The sequence below is a fragment of the Myotis nattereri genome (assembly GCF_964212035.1).
Source record: "Myotis nattereri genome assembly, chromosome: 10".
NCBI lineage: Eukaryota > Metazoa > Chordata > Mammalia > Chiroptera > Vespertilionidae > Myotis > Myotis nattereri.
Window position 1 is genome coordinate 72,224,167 of NC_138085.1, and position 18,598 is coordinate 72,242,764.

The window sequence follows — 18,598 nt, forward strand, 5'->3', positions numbered from 1 at the left end:
AAATTTTCTTACTTCCTTTTAAAATGGGAGAAAGTTCTCATGGGAAGGGTATGACCCTGAGACCACCCCGGGACCATGAAGTTTTTCTCTCTGTACATCTTCACAGGTATGAAGACTATGTGGACCAGCATTATAAAGATTTCCTCAAGAACCAGGGCAAAGTGGACTCGGTGAGACTTGTGGAGTTAGCAGGAGACAGAACACACACAGAGACTCAAGAGATTCTCTCCCTCTTCTCCCCTTCATGTCATATCTCTCCCCTAACTCTTTTTCCATTGATCCACAGCTGGTGGGTGTAGATGTGGTGGCTGCTTTGGACCTGTATGTGGAGCAGGGCCAGTGGGACAAGTGCATTGAAACAGCTACCAAGCAGGTACTGCTCTCTATTCCCATTCCCAGCTCTTCTGTACAAGTTCCCTGGACTCCACACCTGTCCCAGAGCTCTCTCTCCTACTCCTCTAAACCCAAAAGATGACTAATCAGCATCCAAGAGCTTAGTCATACATTGGGGTCAGAGGCCAAGCTGGCCTTTTGCCTCCTAAGCAAATCCACAGCCTCGAGTCACCACCCCACCCTCACTGCCTGGTCTTACTGATCCCACCTCCCCCGTGCTTCTCCTCCACCCCTGGAACAGAACTACAAGATTCTGCACAAGTACGTGGCTCTGTATGCGACTCACCTGATCCGAGAGGGCGACTGTGCCCAGGCCCTGGCCCTGTACGTGCAACACGGAGCCCCTGCGAACCCACAGGTACCAGCTTGCTCCTTGGGATGTTTCCTCCGGAAAACTGTTTCCCTCTCCTCAAGAACCTCCCTGCCCTCAGGAACTGCCTTTGCTAAGGATTCTTTGATCAGTATCATGCCCAGGGACCCCACCCAGTCTCTTCCAAAATGTACAGCCCCTCCGGAGGGTTTACCCATTGAAGCACCAACCTCCCAAGCTTTTAGCCCACACACCGGAACAGGAAGGGCCTAGGAGCTTGGGAAGAAAGTAATGGTAACAAGCCTGCGGGGGGATCAGGGGGGTCAGGAGAGAAGAGGGAGGGAAAGGCACAGGCATGCTCCTGGGGGAGCACGCTCTGGGTCCTCGGTTGTAAGGGTTTTAGGGTGGAGATCTTAGGGGAAGTCTCAGGGGAAGATCTCAAAAGACAATGCAGCAGCTTTCCAGGTGTGTCTAGTTCTCCACTGATTGTCAGCGCCTGGGGATGGGGGTTCATTATCCAATGCAGCTGGACCTGAGGTCCCTACACACAACTCTAGGGCCGATTTCCCCCAGTGAATGAACAGGGCTCTCATATCTGAGCATCAGTTTCCTGGAGTATTAGCCCGTTCACAGACTGCATTCACATTCACATATTTGCCCAGTCACAGATCACCAGTTAGTAGGAAATAGTTCTTTTTTTAACTCCTGTCCTTTCTCCATCATTGTCTCCTAGCTCCTCCACACACACATTTACAGCCTTTTTTCCTCTCTTTGACCCAACTTCCAATGACTTTGTCCCCTTCTCACTCGGCTCTTTTTACCCCTCTACCTTCAGAACTTCAACATCTACAAAAGGATTTTCACTGACATGGTGAACTCACCTGGGACCAACAGTGCTGAGGCCTACCACAGTTGGGCTGACCTTCGGGATGTCCTCTTCAACCTGGTGAGGAAGTCGGGTCCACAACAGTGGACCGCCTGTTCCTGTCCTGCCTCGTCTTTCATGCACATGAATCTTTACCCTCTCATGTACTGCACCTCCCTGCGTCCAGATGGCCACCAGTTGACCACTCTCTGGCCCTGGTACTCCTCTGATCCCTGACCCAGACTATGCTCTGTCTGCTCTAGTGTGAAAACCTGGTGAAGTCCAGTGAGGCAAACTCTCCAGCACATGAGGAGTTTGAGACAATGCTGCTGATCGCTCATTACTATGCCACTCGCTCTGCGGCCCAGAGTATCAAACAGCTGGTGAGATGGATGGGGGAGAAGCACTCAGTCTTATGGATGTTTCTTCAAATGTATGAAGTTGAATGAATTCAAGTTCTGGATTTTCAACCCTCGCCCACTTCTCTCCTAGCTTTAACCCTTGCTGAGATGGTTTTCTCCCTGCCTCCTTTTAACTTCTCAGGGCTCCGTGCCCACACAATGCAACCTCATTATGCTTAAACATTCAAATCCCATGATTTCTGTACTCAACTCTTATACATATACCTTCGCCTTAATAACAGATTGTGTCATTATTTCATCTTCTTAGATGATACAATTCTAAAAATGGAAAGAACTTTATATATACTGTGGCCAGTCCTGTGAAGATGGAAATACTAAGACCCAGAATGGCTTGAGATGCATAGTAGTTTAACAATGATGTTGGTTTTCTGGCTTGATGGCTGCCTATCATAGGATCATCAGTCTGGTAGCTCAGTCACTGAAGTGCCAGGGTCACAATGCTTTGACTTTAATCCACAGGAAACTGTAGCTGCCAAGCTTTCTGTTTCGCTTTTACGTCACACCCAGCTACTACCTGCAGACAAAGCCTTTTATGAAGCAGGCATCGCTGCCAAGGTAAGCTGGGACGAGGAAAGGTGGGGTTAAAGAGACAAGATCAAAAGTTGGTAGGTAGACTACCCCGTGTGCTCAGGTAGAACAAAGCTGAGTGTGGGGCTGATGTTATGAAGAGAGCAGCTTCCTGTCTCCCTGGACTCTTCCCCTGCATCCTGCAGAAGCAGCATCCAAGCCCAGCTACTCACTTCCACTTGCAACTTTTCTCTGTTGCAGGCAGTTGGCTGGGAGAACATGGCATTCATCTTCCTCAACCGCTTTTTAGATCTGACCGATGTGAGTAGGGAGGTTGTGCCCAGAGGTGCAGAGGTCTTACCTGTCACAAGCTGGGACTATCTGATGGCTGCTCACTCTGCCACAGGCAATCGAGGAAGGGACTCTGGATGCCCTTGACCACTCTGACTTTCAGGACACAGACATTCCCTTTGAGGTGCCACTCCCAGCCAAGCAGCACATACCGGTAAGGACACAGGATTGGAGCATGGGAGGCTCGCCAGTGTGAGTGCACTGAGAAGGGAGGACACTTTAGGATGGTCCTCCCAACCCTTTGTACCAGCCATCAGTCCACCACATCTTTGGAATGACCTCAGTCCTCACTATTCCTTCAGTGAAAGTAGAAGCAGAGGAAAAAGCTAAGAGTGTGATTGACCCTCAATTCAAGGACCATTTATGGGTAAAAGGATGACGGCTTAGCAACTGCCCCACTAACCATCCTCCCATGTGCCCTGCCCTGTATGAAGCTGTGCTCCCTGTGTCCTTCCCAGGAGACTCAGAGAGAAGAGGTTCGAGACTGGGTGCTCACAGTCTCAATGGACCAGCGGCTAGAGCAGGTTCTACCTCGGGATGAGCGAGGTGCCTACGAGGCTTCCTTGGTGGCAGCGAGCACTGGAGTTCGGGCACTGCCCTGCCTCATTACAGGTACAGAACCCTATAAAACCCCATATTCTATAGTTGGTAGAAAGGAGGGGGAAACAGCAGGACCAAGAAACTATTTTACTGCCCCAGCTGGTTTGGCTCAATGGATAGAGCATCAGCCTAGAGACTGAAGGGTTCCAGGTTCGATTCCAATCAAGGACACATGTCCAGGTTGTGGGCTCAAACCCCAGTAGGAGGCGTACAGGAGGCAGCCAATCAATGATTCTCTCTCATCATTGATGTTTCTAGCTCTCCCTTCCTCTCTGAAATCAATAAACATTTAAAACAAAACACTATTTTACTGATTTAGTAAAGGATGCAGAAGACAAGAACATCCCTACCCCTAAATTACTGTTTTCTCCCTCAATCCCGCTCAAACCCCAGTTCATCTTTTTTTCCTTCCCCTATAGGATACCCCATTCTGAGGAACAAAATTGACTTTAAGCGGCCAGGGACGGCAGTTAACAAGGACAACTGGAATAAGTTCCTTATGGCTATCAAGGTTAGAGCGGGGAGACTTGAATGATGGGGCAGGGAGAATATTGCACTGAAGAAAACAGACTAGGAGGATGGTGGGATTGTCAAGAAGGCAGGTGCATGCTCTGAACCCTGCCTGCTGCCATACTGATGGAGCTCATTTTCTTTATAGCAGGAATGTTTTTCTCAGCACTGATGGAGTTCCTCTGATGTTCTTTCTATTTGCTTACAGACCTCGCACAGTCCAGTGTGCCAGGATGTGCTGAAATTCATCAGTGAGTGGTGTGGAGGGATACCCAGCACCAGCTTTTCCTTTCAATAACTGGTAGAGCTCAGGGAAGAATATTAAGTTCTTTCCTCATTAAACTCTTGTAACTAACAGAGACCACTGTATTCTTTAATTAAGGTCACCCAGTGCCCTTTCCCCCCCAAATCAGAGTCAAGTGGAAGAGTTCTTTTATTACAGTATTTATATCATCCTGGGGGTCAGTGGAAAGCCCTGTGGACTGAGCTTCTGGATCAGCACCTGCTTAATAGAAGGGAGAGCCTAGGTCAGAGGGCAAGCAGCATAGCAAGGGACTAGACCCAGTTCTAAAAGTAATCCCTGCCCCTACCCTTTTCCAGGCTACAATCCTCATGGCCCATTACCTGTCCTAAGCCCAACTTTTCTGTGATGCCTGCATTTCTTGATTTTGATCCAGTAGCTGCTCATTATCCTGCTCTCTACGTTTAGGATGATCAAGCTCTGTCAATTGCTCCAGCTGCAGAAGAGGGTAGAGTTAGTACTCTGGCCCTGAATTATAGTTCAGCATCTTTTCAACACAGCCAATCTGTGTTGAATGAACCCTTCCTGTTCATTTTCCTTACCTGCCCCTGTAGCCCTTCCTTCCTGCAAGGCCCAACCCCACGGAGGGTGAGTGCTGCCACACAGCAGTAACCAGACAGAGCAGCCTCCGCTGCAGACATGAGCAAAGAAGGAATCCAGAGAGCCAAGGCTGTATCCTAAAAGGTGAAGAGGAGGATGGGGGGACTCAGAGGGAGCAGGGCAAGAGTGGCAAGTTGGGGTGATTACAGGGGCAGGCCCAGGCTTTGGGGACTGCAAAAAAGCTGAGAATACACTCACATAGATTCTTGTGGGGTCAAAAGGGCAGTCAGCGTGTCCAGGCCCCTGGTCCAGCGGTAGCAAAGGGTCCAGCAGTCCTGGATGGCAGTCGGCAATAAGCCGGCGGCCACCATTGGCCACAGTGAGTGACACCGCGAGGAGGAGGCCCAGAGAGCAGGCGGTGGACAAGAGCAGGTTCACCAGAGCTACTGCCAGCAGGGCCCAGTGCTGGAGGGTCAGAAGATCCGGTGAGCAGCCTGGAGTGGCCCACGCTCCCACTGACCATAGACACCTGGGCTTCTCTAGTTGGGTCTCCTCCTCCCCACTTAAAGATGAAGCTGAGTCAGCCCCTATTTCCCTGACTCAAGGCCCCTTCATTACAACTCCATAAACTACCCTCACCAGTCGTGGTTGAAGGAGATTCCTGGACGCCACGAGGGCCACAAGGCCCAAGGAAACACTCTGGAAGACACAAAGCCCCAGTGAGGCCCGGAATGCGCTCCGTGCGCCGCCCACAAGCCGGCCCGCCCGCCGCACTCACCAGCAGCCCGGAGCCCACGGAGATGACATTGGCAGCGGTGTACTCGGGGGTGACCGCACCGCGGGGGTTGGCCACGTGCCGCAGGACGGTGCCGTGCAGCACGGCCCCCAGCAGCAGGTTCACGTGGCCCACGAGGATCAGCGCGAGGCCCACGCGCATAAGCCGCCGAGGGCCCCGGACTGCGTCTGCGGAGCACGGGGGGAGGGGCCAGCCTGAGTCCGGAGAGGAACCGGGAAGCCCCGCGCGACCACCCACGCTAACGGGGGGCCGTGGGACTGGTTGAGGGGGGCGGGGGCAGGAAAACGAGAGCCAAGGGGTGCGAGTTACCGAATCTGCAGAGGCGGCAGCCCCTCATCGCGTCCTTCCGCGCCCGCCGCCGGGCAGCTCTACCTGCCGCAGCCCCGCCCCCGCTCGCAGGCCAGTTCCGCCCCAGCACCACCCGAAGGCCCCACCTCCGCGCCGCCCCACCTCCCCACCTCCCGGGAAGGCGCAGACACACAGGACGCTTTTAGCAAAAAGTAGACTTTATTACAGCAGCAACTGAGGCGAACTGAATGGCCCCCGGGCCACCACGGCAGCACCACCCTCTCCCGCCCCCTCCGCCCCAGCGGGATCGTAGAAGTCAGCTCCCCGGGGCGCCCTGGGCCTCCACTCCGCACAGGCTGGGCAGGAGCCGGCAGTTCAGCTACGAGCCCCCAACGAGGCGGCTGCCGGGGAGGCCCAGGCCCACGTCTGTGCAAAACAAGTAAACAAAGTGCAGAGGGAGGAAGAGAAGGGGAAGGGGTCGGTGATGCTCAGAACCAGGGAGCCCCAAAGCCCTCCTAGAGAACAGAGAGGGGGCCTCACAGGGTAATACTGACTGGGGGGAGGGGCGGGAAGGCTGCCGGTCAGTGACAGCCACAGCTCAGGCAGGGCCTGGCCCCAGTAAGCTCTAGGAGGAGACTGTGACAGCGGCCGAGTTGAGGGTGTTGTTCCTGGCAAAATTGAACTTGTTCAGGGTCTCCTCTAGCAGAGAAGTCAGCCGGCTCTGGTCAGCCTGAGGGAGAAAGCTCAGTGAGACCGCTGAGAGAGGAACGGGGCAGCCCGCAGCTGAAGGCAGAAACCTCACCTCACTAATGAAGCCCAGCTGCACCAGCTCAGCTGCCAACTCAGGGATGTTCTCATCTGACAGAGAAACAGGAGAGCGTGAGTACACGGTGCAAGGGAGAGGCACGGAGCCCTTCCAAGAGCCCCAGTCGGCCTACTCTGGCTGGGAAAGAGTGATACAAGCAAAACTATCAGACTTAAATTTTAGGGGCCAATATGTTCACGTGACGGAAGTCAGTGTGTGACTGCCCTGCCACCTTCCCCACCCCTGAGTGTGCCCCTCACAGATAAGGCTCACAGACTCCCATCCTGGGAGGGAAAGGAGAGACTCACTTGGCATCAGGTCACAGCTCAGGTGCCGGTTCAGTTTGTCCTCCAGCTTCAGCAGAAGCGTTAGCTGGGGAAGAGGACAGTCAGAAAATGAGGCTCCTCTTCTCCACCCTCTGGCCACCCAACCCCACGCAGCCCTGGCCCGGAGCCTTACGTGGTGTTTGACACCCTCCTCCACCGACTCAATGTTGCACTGCATCAGCACCACCTGGGGAGAAGGGACCAGGGAGTGACATGGCTGCTAGGGAGCAGAAGCACATTTTCTTCGAGGGACAAAGCCTTATTCGAGATGCCTTCTCCCACCATAACCATACCAACATCCATACCCACAGAGCCCCACCTTGCGGGTCTCCACCTCAGCTGGTTCAGGTGTTGGAGTCTTGACAGAGGGGGGCACCACAGGTGATGTCACCTCCTCCTGCTGTGGCTGCTGGGGCCGAGGCAGCCCAAAGGCTGTCAGGGGGTAGATCCCATTCCTAAAGGGAGATCAGACAAGTCATGTGGGCTCTGTGCATGCCTTAGGACGCCCACCCCTGCTTCCTCAGAAAGCCGCCTCACTCCCTTCTCACCTGACATCTTCGAGGAATTTATCCAATTCCAGAGCTGGTGACTGAGAGTATCTGGAGGAGAAAAGACAGATGATGGAAGGAATCAAACAAGCAAAACAGTAGATTCAACCATTCCCAGAGAATGGACAGTTGACAGAATCCTCAGGATGGTAGTGACCAGTCTGCCCCTTTCAGACCCTCCCAGTTACTCACAAAGTCTGAACTGGCTCTCTTCCTGGTCCTGCAGGGATTTCGGCCAGTACAGCACTGGTATCCATGTTTTTGGTGATCTCCTCCAATGCATTCTCTGGAATCATGTCTGGAGGGCATGACAGAATGAGAAGTTATACAGGGATAGTCAGACTAATGTCATGTAAGGTACAGAGGTCCTGGGGGGTTAAGAATCCCTTAGCCTTGGCTGGGTACTCAGTGGTTAGAGTGTCGGCCCAGCACCAAAGGGTTGCAGAAGGCAACCAGTCAATGTGTCTCTCTTAAATCGATGTCTCTATCTCTGTCTCTGTATCTATCTATCTCTCTCTCTCTCTCTCCCCCCCCCCTTCTTTCCCCTCCCTCACTCCCTTCCACTTTCTCTGAAAAGCAATGGAAAAAATATCCTCTAGTGAGGATTAACAACAAAAAAAGAATCCCTTTCGAAGCAGAAAAGATAGCATGCCAGTGATAGTTATAAGGCTCCAGATAAGAAGAAAATTCCTAAGAGGGCCAACAGGACTCACGTTGGTGTCCCACAATGCAGTGGGCAGCAAGGAGTTTCAGTGAGGGTACTTCAAACAGTGCCGGGTGGAACAGAAGCTCTCTGGCTGTTGGTCGGCGAGCAGGCTCAGACTGCAGGCACTTTTGAATGAATTCCTGGAAAAGGGAACAAGGAAGTGGAGCAGGCAATTGGCAAGCACCCCACTGTATTCTTTATCTCTCATTATACTTAGCACAGGGCTTTGTATGTATATACTAGGTGCTCAACACTAGTTGAGGGAACCCATTGCTAAATGTTATTGGAAAGGGCTTTGAGAACTAAAGTTATAAGGTAATTATATAAAAGGTATTATTCACTGCCCTTCTGGTTTTAATAATTATTTTTCTGCTCTCCAACCATAAGCTTTCTCTTTTCTTTACAGTTCAAACTTATTTTCCTTATTTTCTACCTCTCCGCTTTATTGGCCCAACTCACTGCCTACTTATCTTCTCCAACCCTCGCCAAATTTATCTTTTCTCTTCCCAAACATATTCATTGTGGTCAATAACATTCACCATCCTTTAATTTCCTGAGCCTCGAACCACAATTTCCTTTGTCCACCACACTTATTAAATGCACTGGATTTCCCCATGCCTCTTCTAAGTCACCCCTCTCCATCTCCATCGGTCCCATGATAATCAACTTTTCCTCCTTTCAATCTTGAAGGCCCATAATGTCCTATTCCTAATCTTTCCCTTGAACACACCACCCCTAACACTGAACTGGAAACTTATTCCACACTAGCCTCAAGAATTTCCATTAGTCTTCTTTCATTTCTCTCCCTTTCACACTTAATGTAATGAGCTACAAACTATCCTTGTATGGACACTCCTGTCCTGATTCCCCTTACTGCAGTTTATCTACTGACTCATAACCCTTATAATTCTTTAAGTCTTAGCTCTTTATTTAAGGTCACTTTCCCTACCTAAAACTACAGTTGACCCTTAAACAACATGAGTTTGAACTGCATGGGTTCACTTACACTTAGATTTGTTTTAATAAATACCTGTACTGTTTTCAATCCATGGTTGGAGAGGGCAGACAGTATGCACTGATCTATGCCATTTATACAGGGGGCTTGGGCATCCCCAGAGTTTGGTATCCACAGGGGGTCCTGGAACCAATCCCCTGTGGATACCAAGGGATAACTTAAGTTTTAGGGAGTCAAAAGTTATATGCAGATGTTCGACTGCACAGGAGGTTGGTACTCCTTCCCCGCGTTATTCAAAGTCAGCTGTGTGTGTGTGTGTGTGTGTGTGTGTGTGTATCCCCAAATGACTGATCAAATTCAAACTGATTTATTTAAAAATATCAAGACAACCAAAGGACTTATATGCATGCATATAGGCCTAACCAATGGACACAGATAACTGGAGGGTGAGGGCATGAGCGGGGGGGATGGGGAGGTAATGTGGGGATAAGGACACATATGTAATAACTTAATCAATAAAGAAATTTAACGCCAGAACCGGTTTGGCTCAGTGGATAGAGCGTCGGCCTGCGGACTGAAAGGTCCCAGGTTCGATTCCGGTCAAGGGCATGTACCTTGGTTGCGGGCACATCCCCAGTAGGGGGCGTGCAGGAGGCAGCTGATCGATGTTTCTCTCTCATCGATGTTTCTGGCTCTCTATCCCTCTCTCCCTTCCTCTCTGTAAAAAATCAATAAAATGTATTTAAAAAAAAAAAAAAGAAAAGAAATTTAAAAATATATATATGTGTGTGTGTGTGTGTGTGTGTGTGTGTGTGTATATATATATATATATATATATATATATATATATATATATATCAAGACAGATGTCTTAGAGCCAATAGGGGTGAGTTAATTAAATGTTTGAGCAAATACAGCAGACTAAGTTTTAAATTGATACTTTTGTATGACCCATGAATGATGTTATAAATATCCAAATGGCTGTTGGCAGAAAAAAGGTTCTCTACCCGTGTCTTAGAGTATATACCAATTACCTGAGGTAACCATCAAATTAGTTTACCTCCATGCTGAATTAATGCATTACCTTTAACCCCAATATTACCCTTCATAAATCCTGAACTATGTGTATATACAAAACACATGGTAGTCACCACATAGGGAAATGTTTACTGTTTTTGCCTGTCCGTTCTGGTTATGTTCTCTTGCTCTCAGAAGAGAGCACATTCCCAGTAGGTAGCATGGAAGAAAAACTGAAGACATTTCCAAAGTCTGTTAAGGAGGAAGTGACCCTGAAGACTCTTACCCTCTGCAATGGGTCTTCTAGAAGCTGGATGGCACTGCTGATGGCTTCCTGTGGCACATAGGAGGACTCTCCGTTGCCCTGAATCTCCAGCACTGCCATCTGCGCGAGGGGAATAAAAAGGCAAGTGGAGAACTCAGAACCTGTGTCCCCAGTCACTCCCTCCAGACCAGTACTTCACTTGTCCTCCCTCCATCTCCCTTCCATCTTCTAACCTGACCCCTTCCATCACCACCCCGCCTTGATGTGGTTTCCTCACCTCCAGTGCACACATGCCAAAGGAGTAGATGTCTACTGCCGTTGTCACATTAGTGACTTCTAAGGAAAACAGAGAAGGCTTTGGTGAATACAGATGGGAGCAGGGCATGGCAGAAATGCCTTTTAAAAAAATGTGTATGCCAGCAGAGAAGGACTAGCAGTCTCAGTGAGGTTATTTCTGTGGAAAACGGGATGGGAGAGGGCGGAAAAACGGGAATGCCTCACCTCCGTATTCTGGTGCAAAGAAGTGTAGGTTCTTCTGCTCTTCCCGACAAGTCTTCACATGGTTGTTGATCGTGTCAGGAGCCACTGGGAGTAGGGGAGATACCCACAATCTAACCACCATGAACGAAGAAGTCGCACTCCAGAGAGGCCCCCAAAAGCCAAATTCTCTCTCAAGTCTCCAACCCTCAAAAGGCACAAACCCCTTCCCATCAACTACAGACTACACTGGAGGACCACCTACCTCCCCTTTCTCAGTCTACCACTTCTCATCGAAGGTCCCTAATTCAGTTGCAACAAAGGTTCCATACTAAACTAATAGGTTCATGGGGCTTTGGGCTCATCAAGGAGCAATACGGGCTAAGGAAAAATTCACTTGTGACCTGTTCACCTTCCCCATAGCCCAGGTACATCTAATCCCTGATCACAGGAAAATGTTTGATGTAGTTCTTTCACCCACCCTGCAAACTGCATAAAATACCGGCAGCCCTTCCTAATCTAGGACCATTTGAGACCTGAGACACTTAAAAGATAAGAAGGATACAACCAAGTAGATAGCCTCCTTCTTGCCCACCTCTGCTGTCTAAAACTCAGAACTAGCTCAAAATTGAACCAATATCCTTCAGTCACTTTCACTTTTAACCCACGACAAATTTTAGACCCCTGTTCTACCCCCTTATCCTTCAGCATTGCCTGCCACAGAGCTGAACGAGGAACCAGGGTCAGGCCCAATTTGGACTCACTCAAATCATAAACAATGACTACATGTCACAGAGTTTGGGAGCACAGTATGATTTAGGGAACCAGCCTGATGATGAAGGGAATAAGAATCTAGAATGTAAGTGGCCAGCCAGGCAAGTCCATAGGAAACAAGCAGGTTATGGAAGGGCAAGCAGTTGAACGACTGGTAGGGCAGAAGCCAAGCAGGCGTAATTAGGCAGGGGAGATAGAAGAATAGGGGTTGCTCCCACGACTGCATGCACTGGGCAGCCGCAAAGGGGAGCAGAAGGAGCACAAACAGAGCCCCATGTGGGGCAGAGGGAGCTCTCACCATTAGCAAAAATCCTATGAAACACTGTTGGGAACAGAGCAGCCCGTAAGCGGGAGGGAGGAAAACAGAGAAAAGTTGTGAGCGATGGAGCAGCCAAGCCCCAGACAAATGGACACGCAAATACCACACAAACACGGCACACAGAGATGTTAGACACTGCACACAGATACACAGCAAATGAAAGCACTCACAGCAGGCACAGCCTGGAACCTCCTTTGGTAGGTCCAGCCCCAGAGGCTCAAGTTAGACCTACACCCATCTCTTCTTGCCCTTTCCCAACCTCCTATCAAGATCTGTGATTCTCTGTATTTACCCATTTCCCTCCAAAAAGCTGTACAACTAGGATTAGACCCTACACCCTTTCCACTGACTGGCCTCTCCTATGAATTACCCCTAGAAAGGTCCTTTCCCGTATCACCAGCCCACACCTCAGAATTTTGCTCTGTTCTCCCCATTCCTTTCGTCTTACCCCCATGGTTCCCAAAATCCCGAGGCTCCCCTGCCCAGAACCTCTCCCTCCCCTCACCAGAGCCAATCTTGATGAGTCCGTTGTGCTGGATGAAGATGGTGTCACAGGTCAGGTTCCCATGGATGATGGGGGGGTCACAGGAGTGCAGGTAGCTGTGGGGGCACTGGGCTGTTAGAGGGGCCACTGGGAAATTAAGGGCAGGGGGAACCCAGGGGTTAAGAGGGGCAAGGGGCTGGTGATCTGCTGGTCACCACAAAGATAATCCCCACACTCTGAATCTCCATTTTGCCTGATGAGTTAAATAGCTGGATAGGCACTAGGAGAAAGAGTTGGGAGACAGTATTGTGTTTAGGGCATTAGGAAGGTTAAAAGACTCATGGGGGCCTAGTCTTGACAGGATATGACTAAAAGAAAGTGGGTGAGGCAGCAGAAACAGCAGAATAGTGCTCAGAAATCTGTTTGGAGGAACTAAATCAGGAGACACGGGAAAGGCACTAACCAGACCCTACATACCTTAGAGCAGAGAGGATTTGTGTGCACCAGCGCTTCCAAGCCTGGAACAGAGTGAGCAAGGGGCAGCAGTAATCCCTCTCTCAACCACCTTCCTGATCAGCTTTATAATTAACATAAAATTTTTGAAACCCCCAAACCAGCTTTGTTCTCCCTCCATACCTTTTCATTCATAGTCTTGTGGTTCTTTTTGGTCTTCTTCAAAAATTGCTTAAGACTACCAGATGACATGTATTCTGTGATAAAAATGACCTAGAGAGACAAAGCACACCAATAAAGCTTTATAGCAGAAATGATCCCCTGCCTTTATATACATAAACACCACATGTATATAAATTTGGAAGCTTGGTTTTGTTTTTTAAGTTTGTCTCTTTTTGTTTTAATACCACTCCCTTAAATTTTACTTTAATGTTTTTTGGGAATTCATCTCTTTTTTTGAAATGTTTTTTATTGAATTTTAGAGCAAGAGAGAAACATCAATTGGTTGACTCCCTCCCCGCCCCGCCCCCCATAGGAACCCCGAACCTCAATCTGGGCATGTGCTCTGACCGGGAATCAAACCAGCTATCCTTCAGTGCACAGACAACGCTCAGTCAACTGAGCCACGCCTGCAAGGGCCACTTCCTACACTTAGTAGTATAATGAAATCTACTGAGCTATGTATGGGAAGGAGAAAATAAAAGTTCACTCATTTCTGCCCCATCTATAACCGGACAAAAGGCACTGGTGGTAGTCAAAGCACTACTCTGATCACCATACCAGTTGATTCCAGCTCTGTTTCAAACCTATCTTGTTTTACTATCTGGATGTAAGTAAAAATAAATGTATCTAGTTTCTTGCAGTAAGCTCAGGAAAAAGTTCTTACCCTGGCCTTGTTCTCTTTAATGTCCGCCCAATACTTGTGAAACTTAACAATGTTGAGATGTTCCAACTGAATCAGATTATCAAACACAGCTCGGACCTTTTCCTGGGAGCAGGGGAGACAGTGGGATTATTGGGTTAGAAATCATTGTAATCCTGAAAAACCATTCCCTATCCCTCCCCAAAATGATCTTACCCCAACATACTCTCCTTAGTCAGCTTCCCAATACCAATTCCTCTTTAATACCAGCATTCTAACACCCCATAGACAGTCTGTATCATTTCACCATTACCTACCTCCTGCAGCTTGTAGTTCTTGCGCTCAGAGAATTGTACCTCATTCCACACAACCTCTACGCCCTCCTCTGTATCCATGGCCAGGTATGCACTGTCAATACCTGGTACATTCCGCTGATTCACCTAAGAATTCAAATGAAAGGTAATTATAGTTACCTCATGAGCCCGCAATTTTAATACTCCATATGATCATCTTCACCTAGGCTCTGACCTATTGAAGTTTGGTCTGTACCTTTCAGAATTTGCCCCTCTACTTCTTACCTCTTAGAATTCACTCTCCTAACAGTGACACTTCCATCACCTTACCTCTTCTCGCCTCTTCTGCCAACGCCCACAGGGTGACTCTTCCAAGATCTCAGACTCATCTTCACTTTCTTCTTCTTCCTCTGGGGAAGCAGCTGAGGTTGTGGAAGTCACGGGAGGTGACACTGACGTCAGGCCAGTTGCTGAGGATGAAGATTCTACCTTTGGGTCTGAGCCACTGCTGAGTACCGTCTGGGACTCCCCCTCCGACATGCTGGAACGAACACTCAGGCCTGCATTGGTTGGGGGAAGGATGGATGAAGAAGGCAGAGTCAGGATAGATCTATAAAGATTTAATCCTAAAAACCTCATCTGGGATTTTTTTTTTTAAATATATTTTATTGATTTTTTACAGAGAGGAAGGGAGAGAGATAGAGAGTTAGAAACATCGATGAGAGAGAAACATCGATCAGCTGCCTCCTGCACATCTCCTACTGGGGATGTGCCCGCAACCCAGGTACATGCCCTTGACCGGAATCAAACCTGGGACCTTTCAGTCCGCAGGCCGACGCTCTTATCCACTGAGCCAAACAGGTTTCGGCTCATCTGGGATTAAAAAGAAAAAACATACCTCCTTTGTTTCCTTAAAATCCAAATGCAGAAACAGTCCTGTCTGAACACTGAATCCTTAACTACTCTCCTAATCTAGAAAAGAGAAGCTAGTTTGGTTGAAGATGACACACCCAAGAGTGGCAAACACAAGATTTATGGCAATAATGCATCCTTAGTAAAGTCCAAATAAACAGCAAAACCAGGGGCCCATTGTTTTCTCAGCAAATATTTCCTCAATAGCCTTCCCTTTGAATCCTCATCTGCCCTATTTGTACTGTGCTCAAGAACTAAGCTACATGGACACCGTTCAGAACAGATTACTCCAAACCCCCAAATGTTCCACTTATCCAGCCCAAAGGCTGGACCTGTAGCACTCTCAGCCAGTTTATCCTCGTGAACCCCTCAGGGGTTCTTCCTTGTGACTTACTCCACTAGAACTAACCTTGGCATTCACTATCCATCCCTCCTACACACACAAGGAGCCTGCCAGTCCATGGTGAGGCCACCCTTGGGCCAGGTGACAGGCGATGGTTAGTGACTTCATCCCTGATGACCTCACCTTCCCTGTGATGTGAGTGTGGCAAATGGATATTGAGTAGCAACATTTTTTCTCATTCACTCATTCAACAAATATGTATTAAGCACTTATTATGGGCCAAGCACTGGGCTAGGTGCTTGAGATACAATGAATAAAAGAAAACGATGTTTATACTCATGGAGTCACAAATTTAAAGCAGATCTCAGACTTTAGGCTTCCAGCTTTCATTTCATTCACATGGCTCCAAGGCACCATCCCCTGGGGCACTGGATCCACCTTCCTATACTCAAGTACAAGTAGTTATCGGAACAAATACTAAAGTACAATACAGTATAACATTTTTTCAGGGGCATAGCTACTGGAAGAAAAGAAATTCTCAAAAGCTAAAAGTCACTAATTGTCTAGATAGTCATAGAACAACCATGGTCTGTTATTCCATTTCTCTAACAACAAAAGCTGTGAAGGAGTTGGAACCCGGGTGTGCTGGTCTCCAGGGAGTGCTCTCCAGTATGAAAATGTTATCCTGGAAAGTAGAGTTGTTCCTCTAAGTCAGTTCAGAATACAAATCTCTGATCAACACCAATCTTTTGAAAAACCCTCATTTCTTTTTAGAACTCGAGAATGCCCTCTTCTGCCCATCTCTTCCCCAACCTATACTATGTTTTTTTAAATATATTTTTATTGATTTCAGAGAGGGAGAGGAAGAGAGAGACAGAAACATCAATGATGAGAGAGAATCATTGATTGGCTGCCTCCCTGCACGCCCCCTAGGGGATCAAGCCAGCAACCTGGCCATGTGCCCTGACTGGAATCGAACCCAGGACCCTTCAGTGGCAGTCCAATGCTCACTGAGCCAAACTGGCTAGGGCTAACCTACACTACTTTTAACTCAAGTCAGGAGATTTTTATTAGATGACACCCTACTAAATACCAGAGAGCAACAAAGCATACAGAGAAAATGTGGCAAGATATTATTTCCCTGTTATTTTCTAGGTTCTTGACTATCAAACATTTTATTCAACCAGCCAGGAAAGCTATAATGTGAATGTGTTAGTAATCTACCAGAATATGAGTTAATTTTGGTTCCTTTCTAGCGCAGCTATAATATAGAATATATCCAGAATCTGAACAGCTAAGTTAAATTTCCAGCTAGATTACAATAGGAAATACTAGTGGAATTCTAATACTGGAGGCCTGTAGCCAATGGACTCTCAAGAAACCTCTGGACCCAGAACACAGACTACTAATCCACAGTAGGGGCACCACAAGAAAAGCCCAACTTTCATCAGTCACAGGATGCCCTTTGAACGTGCTTGTCCTCTCCCTCCCCAACCTTTCCCCAGCAGCAACATAAAGGCAATGCCAAGACCCCCCAGCACTCCCCCTCCTGCTGAAGAAATCTTTGCAACACTGGGAGTTTTGTCCAGGGTCGTTCAGAGGTTTGAATAAACCACTACGGAAAAGGCCATTTACGCCCCTAACGGAGCCCTCTCGCCGCCTCCAACCACCCCGAGATGCACAGTGTGTTCATTTCGGAGCAATGTAGGTAGATCACCCTGCAAAGCTTTTCTCTGAGACCCCAGAGGGCCTCGGAGATCCACAGGGTTCTCCGGCAGACACACCGCGGGCGCAGGGGAGAAATTCACACTCCAACAGGTCGCCCCGCCAGGTGTCGGCGAGGGGAGGCCGGCCGGGGAGCGAGCGGCGGCCACCTCAGCACCGGAGGCCCGCGGCGCCGCCACAGGCGCAGGCCACGCCCCCGCGCAGTCAGCGCGCCGACCCCGCGAGCAGGCGCGGCCCCGTGGCTGCGCTTCCGCCGGCCGCCCGGCCCGGCCCGCCGCCCCCGCCCCCGCCCCCGCGGCCAGCCCCGCCTCTCGCCAGCTCGAGTTGGACAGGAACGCCGGACCTCGCGCCCGGCGCCGGCAGGGTTCTGGACCGTCGTCCGCCGTCGCCGCCACTCGGGGGAGGTGACGGAGGGCCCGCCTAGGACTGTGGGGCCCAGGCCGGGCCCCTCGGCTCCCGCGGGCCGGGCCTGGGCCGCCGAGTCAGCAGGGCCGCCTCCAGACACCCGCCTGCCGGGGTCCCCCCGCCCCAGGCCGCGGAGACCGACACTTCCATCGTCTCGCAGGACCCCATCCCCCCACCCCTACTCCCCTACCCCCACCCCCCTCGGAGCTCACCTGCCCACTTGGCTTCCCGCAGCCTGCGCTTCAGCTCCAGCTCGGGTTCCGGGGCAGCAGATCCAAGAGCCTCCCTCACAGCTGCGCTCCGCAGCGCAACCGAACTGTGGGCCCCGCCCTCTCGGCGTCCCGACCAACAGAGGGGCGGTGCCGCAGTGCCGCTGGGTTTCCATTGGACAAGGGCGCCGGAGGGGGCGGGGCCTCGGGTAGATGGTCGCCGGCAGGGATCGCTTTCCGCCCCGTCTCCTCCCCTTGAGCTTGTCCGGCCGAGACCTCTCCGAGGCTTCAATCTTGTCGGTCTCAACTGGGGCTCATCTCTGTCCACTCCTCCGTCCACCCCAGGTGCCCCGGAAGGTTCCGCGGGGCGAAAGGAAGGCCTCCTCCCTCTTTTCGAAGGCGCCATGACAGTTTTTGTCCGACTAAAAGACAAAAGGAGCCAAAGAAGTAGCTTCAGTTCTAGAGGAGCGCCCACCCACTCCCATTATTTGGGGAGACTGCGCAGAGCACCAGTTACTCCGAAAGCTTAAAAAAATTACTGAACACATTAACACTGAAAATTAATAGTTGACTTTTCGTGGTTGCATAGCACTGATATTTGCCAAAACTTTGTCAGAGATTTTCACAGATGTTTATCTCATTTGCTCCTAAGAAATTGAAATTATCATTCAATGATAGTGGACAACTGCAAAATACTGAAGCAGAGACATTAAGCTATTTACCGAAAGTTGATAAGAGTCAAATCCAAAACAGTAAGACTCATCAAATAAGACTTCTTGAAAAATGTTTGGGGGGAAAAGAGTCTGGGAGACCCCGTTGATCTGCTAAAACCAATCA

General features: G+C 49.7%; 3 protein-coding genes across 4 annotated transcripts in view; 1 reads left to right on the top strand and 2 right to left on the bottom strand.

The window, feature by feature from the left end:
- The window catches only part of IFT172 (intraflagellar transport 172), a 31,852-nt gene extending 27,534 nt beyond the window's left edge, over positions 1-4,318 (top strand). The window contains exons 38-48 of the mRNA XM_081100921.1: positions 107-170; positions 287-373; positions 635-751; positions 1,539-1,649; positions 1,832-1,951; positions 2,450-2,545; positions 2,759-2,818; positions 2,904-3,002; positions 3,307-3,460; positions 3,868-3,959; positions 4,167-4,318. Coding sequence (XP_080957047.1) covers positions 107-170; positions 287-373; positions 635-751; positions 1,539-1,649; positions 1,832-1,951; positions 2,450-2,545; positions 2,759-2,818; positions 2,904-3,002; positions 3,307-3,460; positions 3,868-3,959; positions 4,167-4,256 — 1,090 coding nt within the window. The 3' untranslated portion in view covers positions 4,257-4,318. The remainder of the gene's footprint in view (positions 1-106; positions 171-286; positions 374-634; positions 752-1,538; positions 1,650-1,831; positions 1,952-2,449; positions 2,546-2,758; positions 2,819-2,903; positions 3,003-3,306; positions 3,461-3,867; positions 3,960-4,166) is intronic.
- On the bottom strand, positions 4,318-5,986 carry KRTCAP3 (keratinocyte associated protein 3). The gene is made up of 7 exons (XM_081100922.1): positions 5,905-5,986; positions 5,578-5,762; positions 5,439-5,498; positions 5,058-5,264; positions 4,802-4,936; positions 4,583-4,695; positions 4,318-4,460 (listed from the first exon to the last, which is right to left on the bottom strand). Exons 1-6 carry the CDS (start codon positions 5,930-5,932, stop codon positions 4,588-4,590), a joined length of 723 nt encoding a protein of 240 aa, XP_080957048.1. The 5' UTR covers positions 5,933-5,986; the 3' UTR covers positions 4,318-4,460; positions 4,583-4,587.
- A 97-nt stretch (positions 5,987-6,083) lies between these two features.
- NRBP1 (nuclear receptor binding protein 1) lies at positions 6,084-17,896 on the bottom strand. Of its 2 annotated transcripts, XM_081101124.1 has the most exons (19): positions 17,765-17,896; positions 14,498-14,727; positions 14,192-14,314; positions 13,899-14,000; positions 13,196-13,285; positions 13,037-13,077; positions 12,581-12,675; positions 12,055-12,078; positions 11,007-11,090; positions 10,783-10,841; positions 10,527-10,625; positions 8,276-8,408; positions 7,755-7,860; positions 7,563-7,613; positions 7,334-7,469; positions 7,148-7,201; positions 6,997-7,060; positions 6,686-6,741; positions 6,084-6,613 (listed from the first exon to the last, which is right to left on the bottom strand). In XM_081101124.1, the coding sequence occupies exons 2-19, from the start codon at positions 14,705-14,707 to the stop codon at positions 6,509-6,511; spliced, it is 1,632 nt and encodes a 543-aa protein (XP_080957250.1). In that variant the 5' UTR covers positions 14,708-14,727; positions 17,765-17,896; the 3' UTR covers positions 6,084-6,508. The 2 variants fall into 2 exon arrangements, with proteins under 2 accessions (XP_080957250.1, XP_080957251.1); XM_081101125.1 differs by lacking the exon at positions 12,055-12,078.
- Between the last annotated feature and the right edge of the window lie 702 nt (positions 17,897-18,598).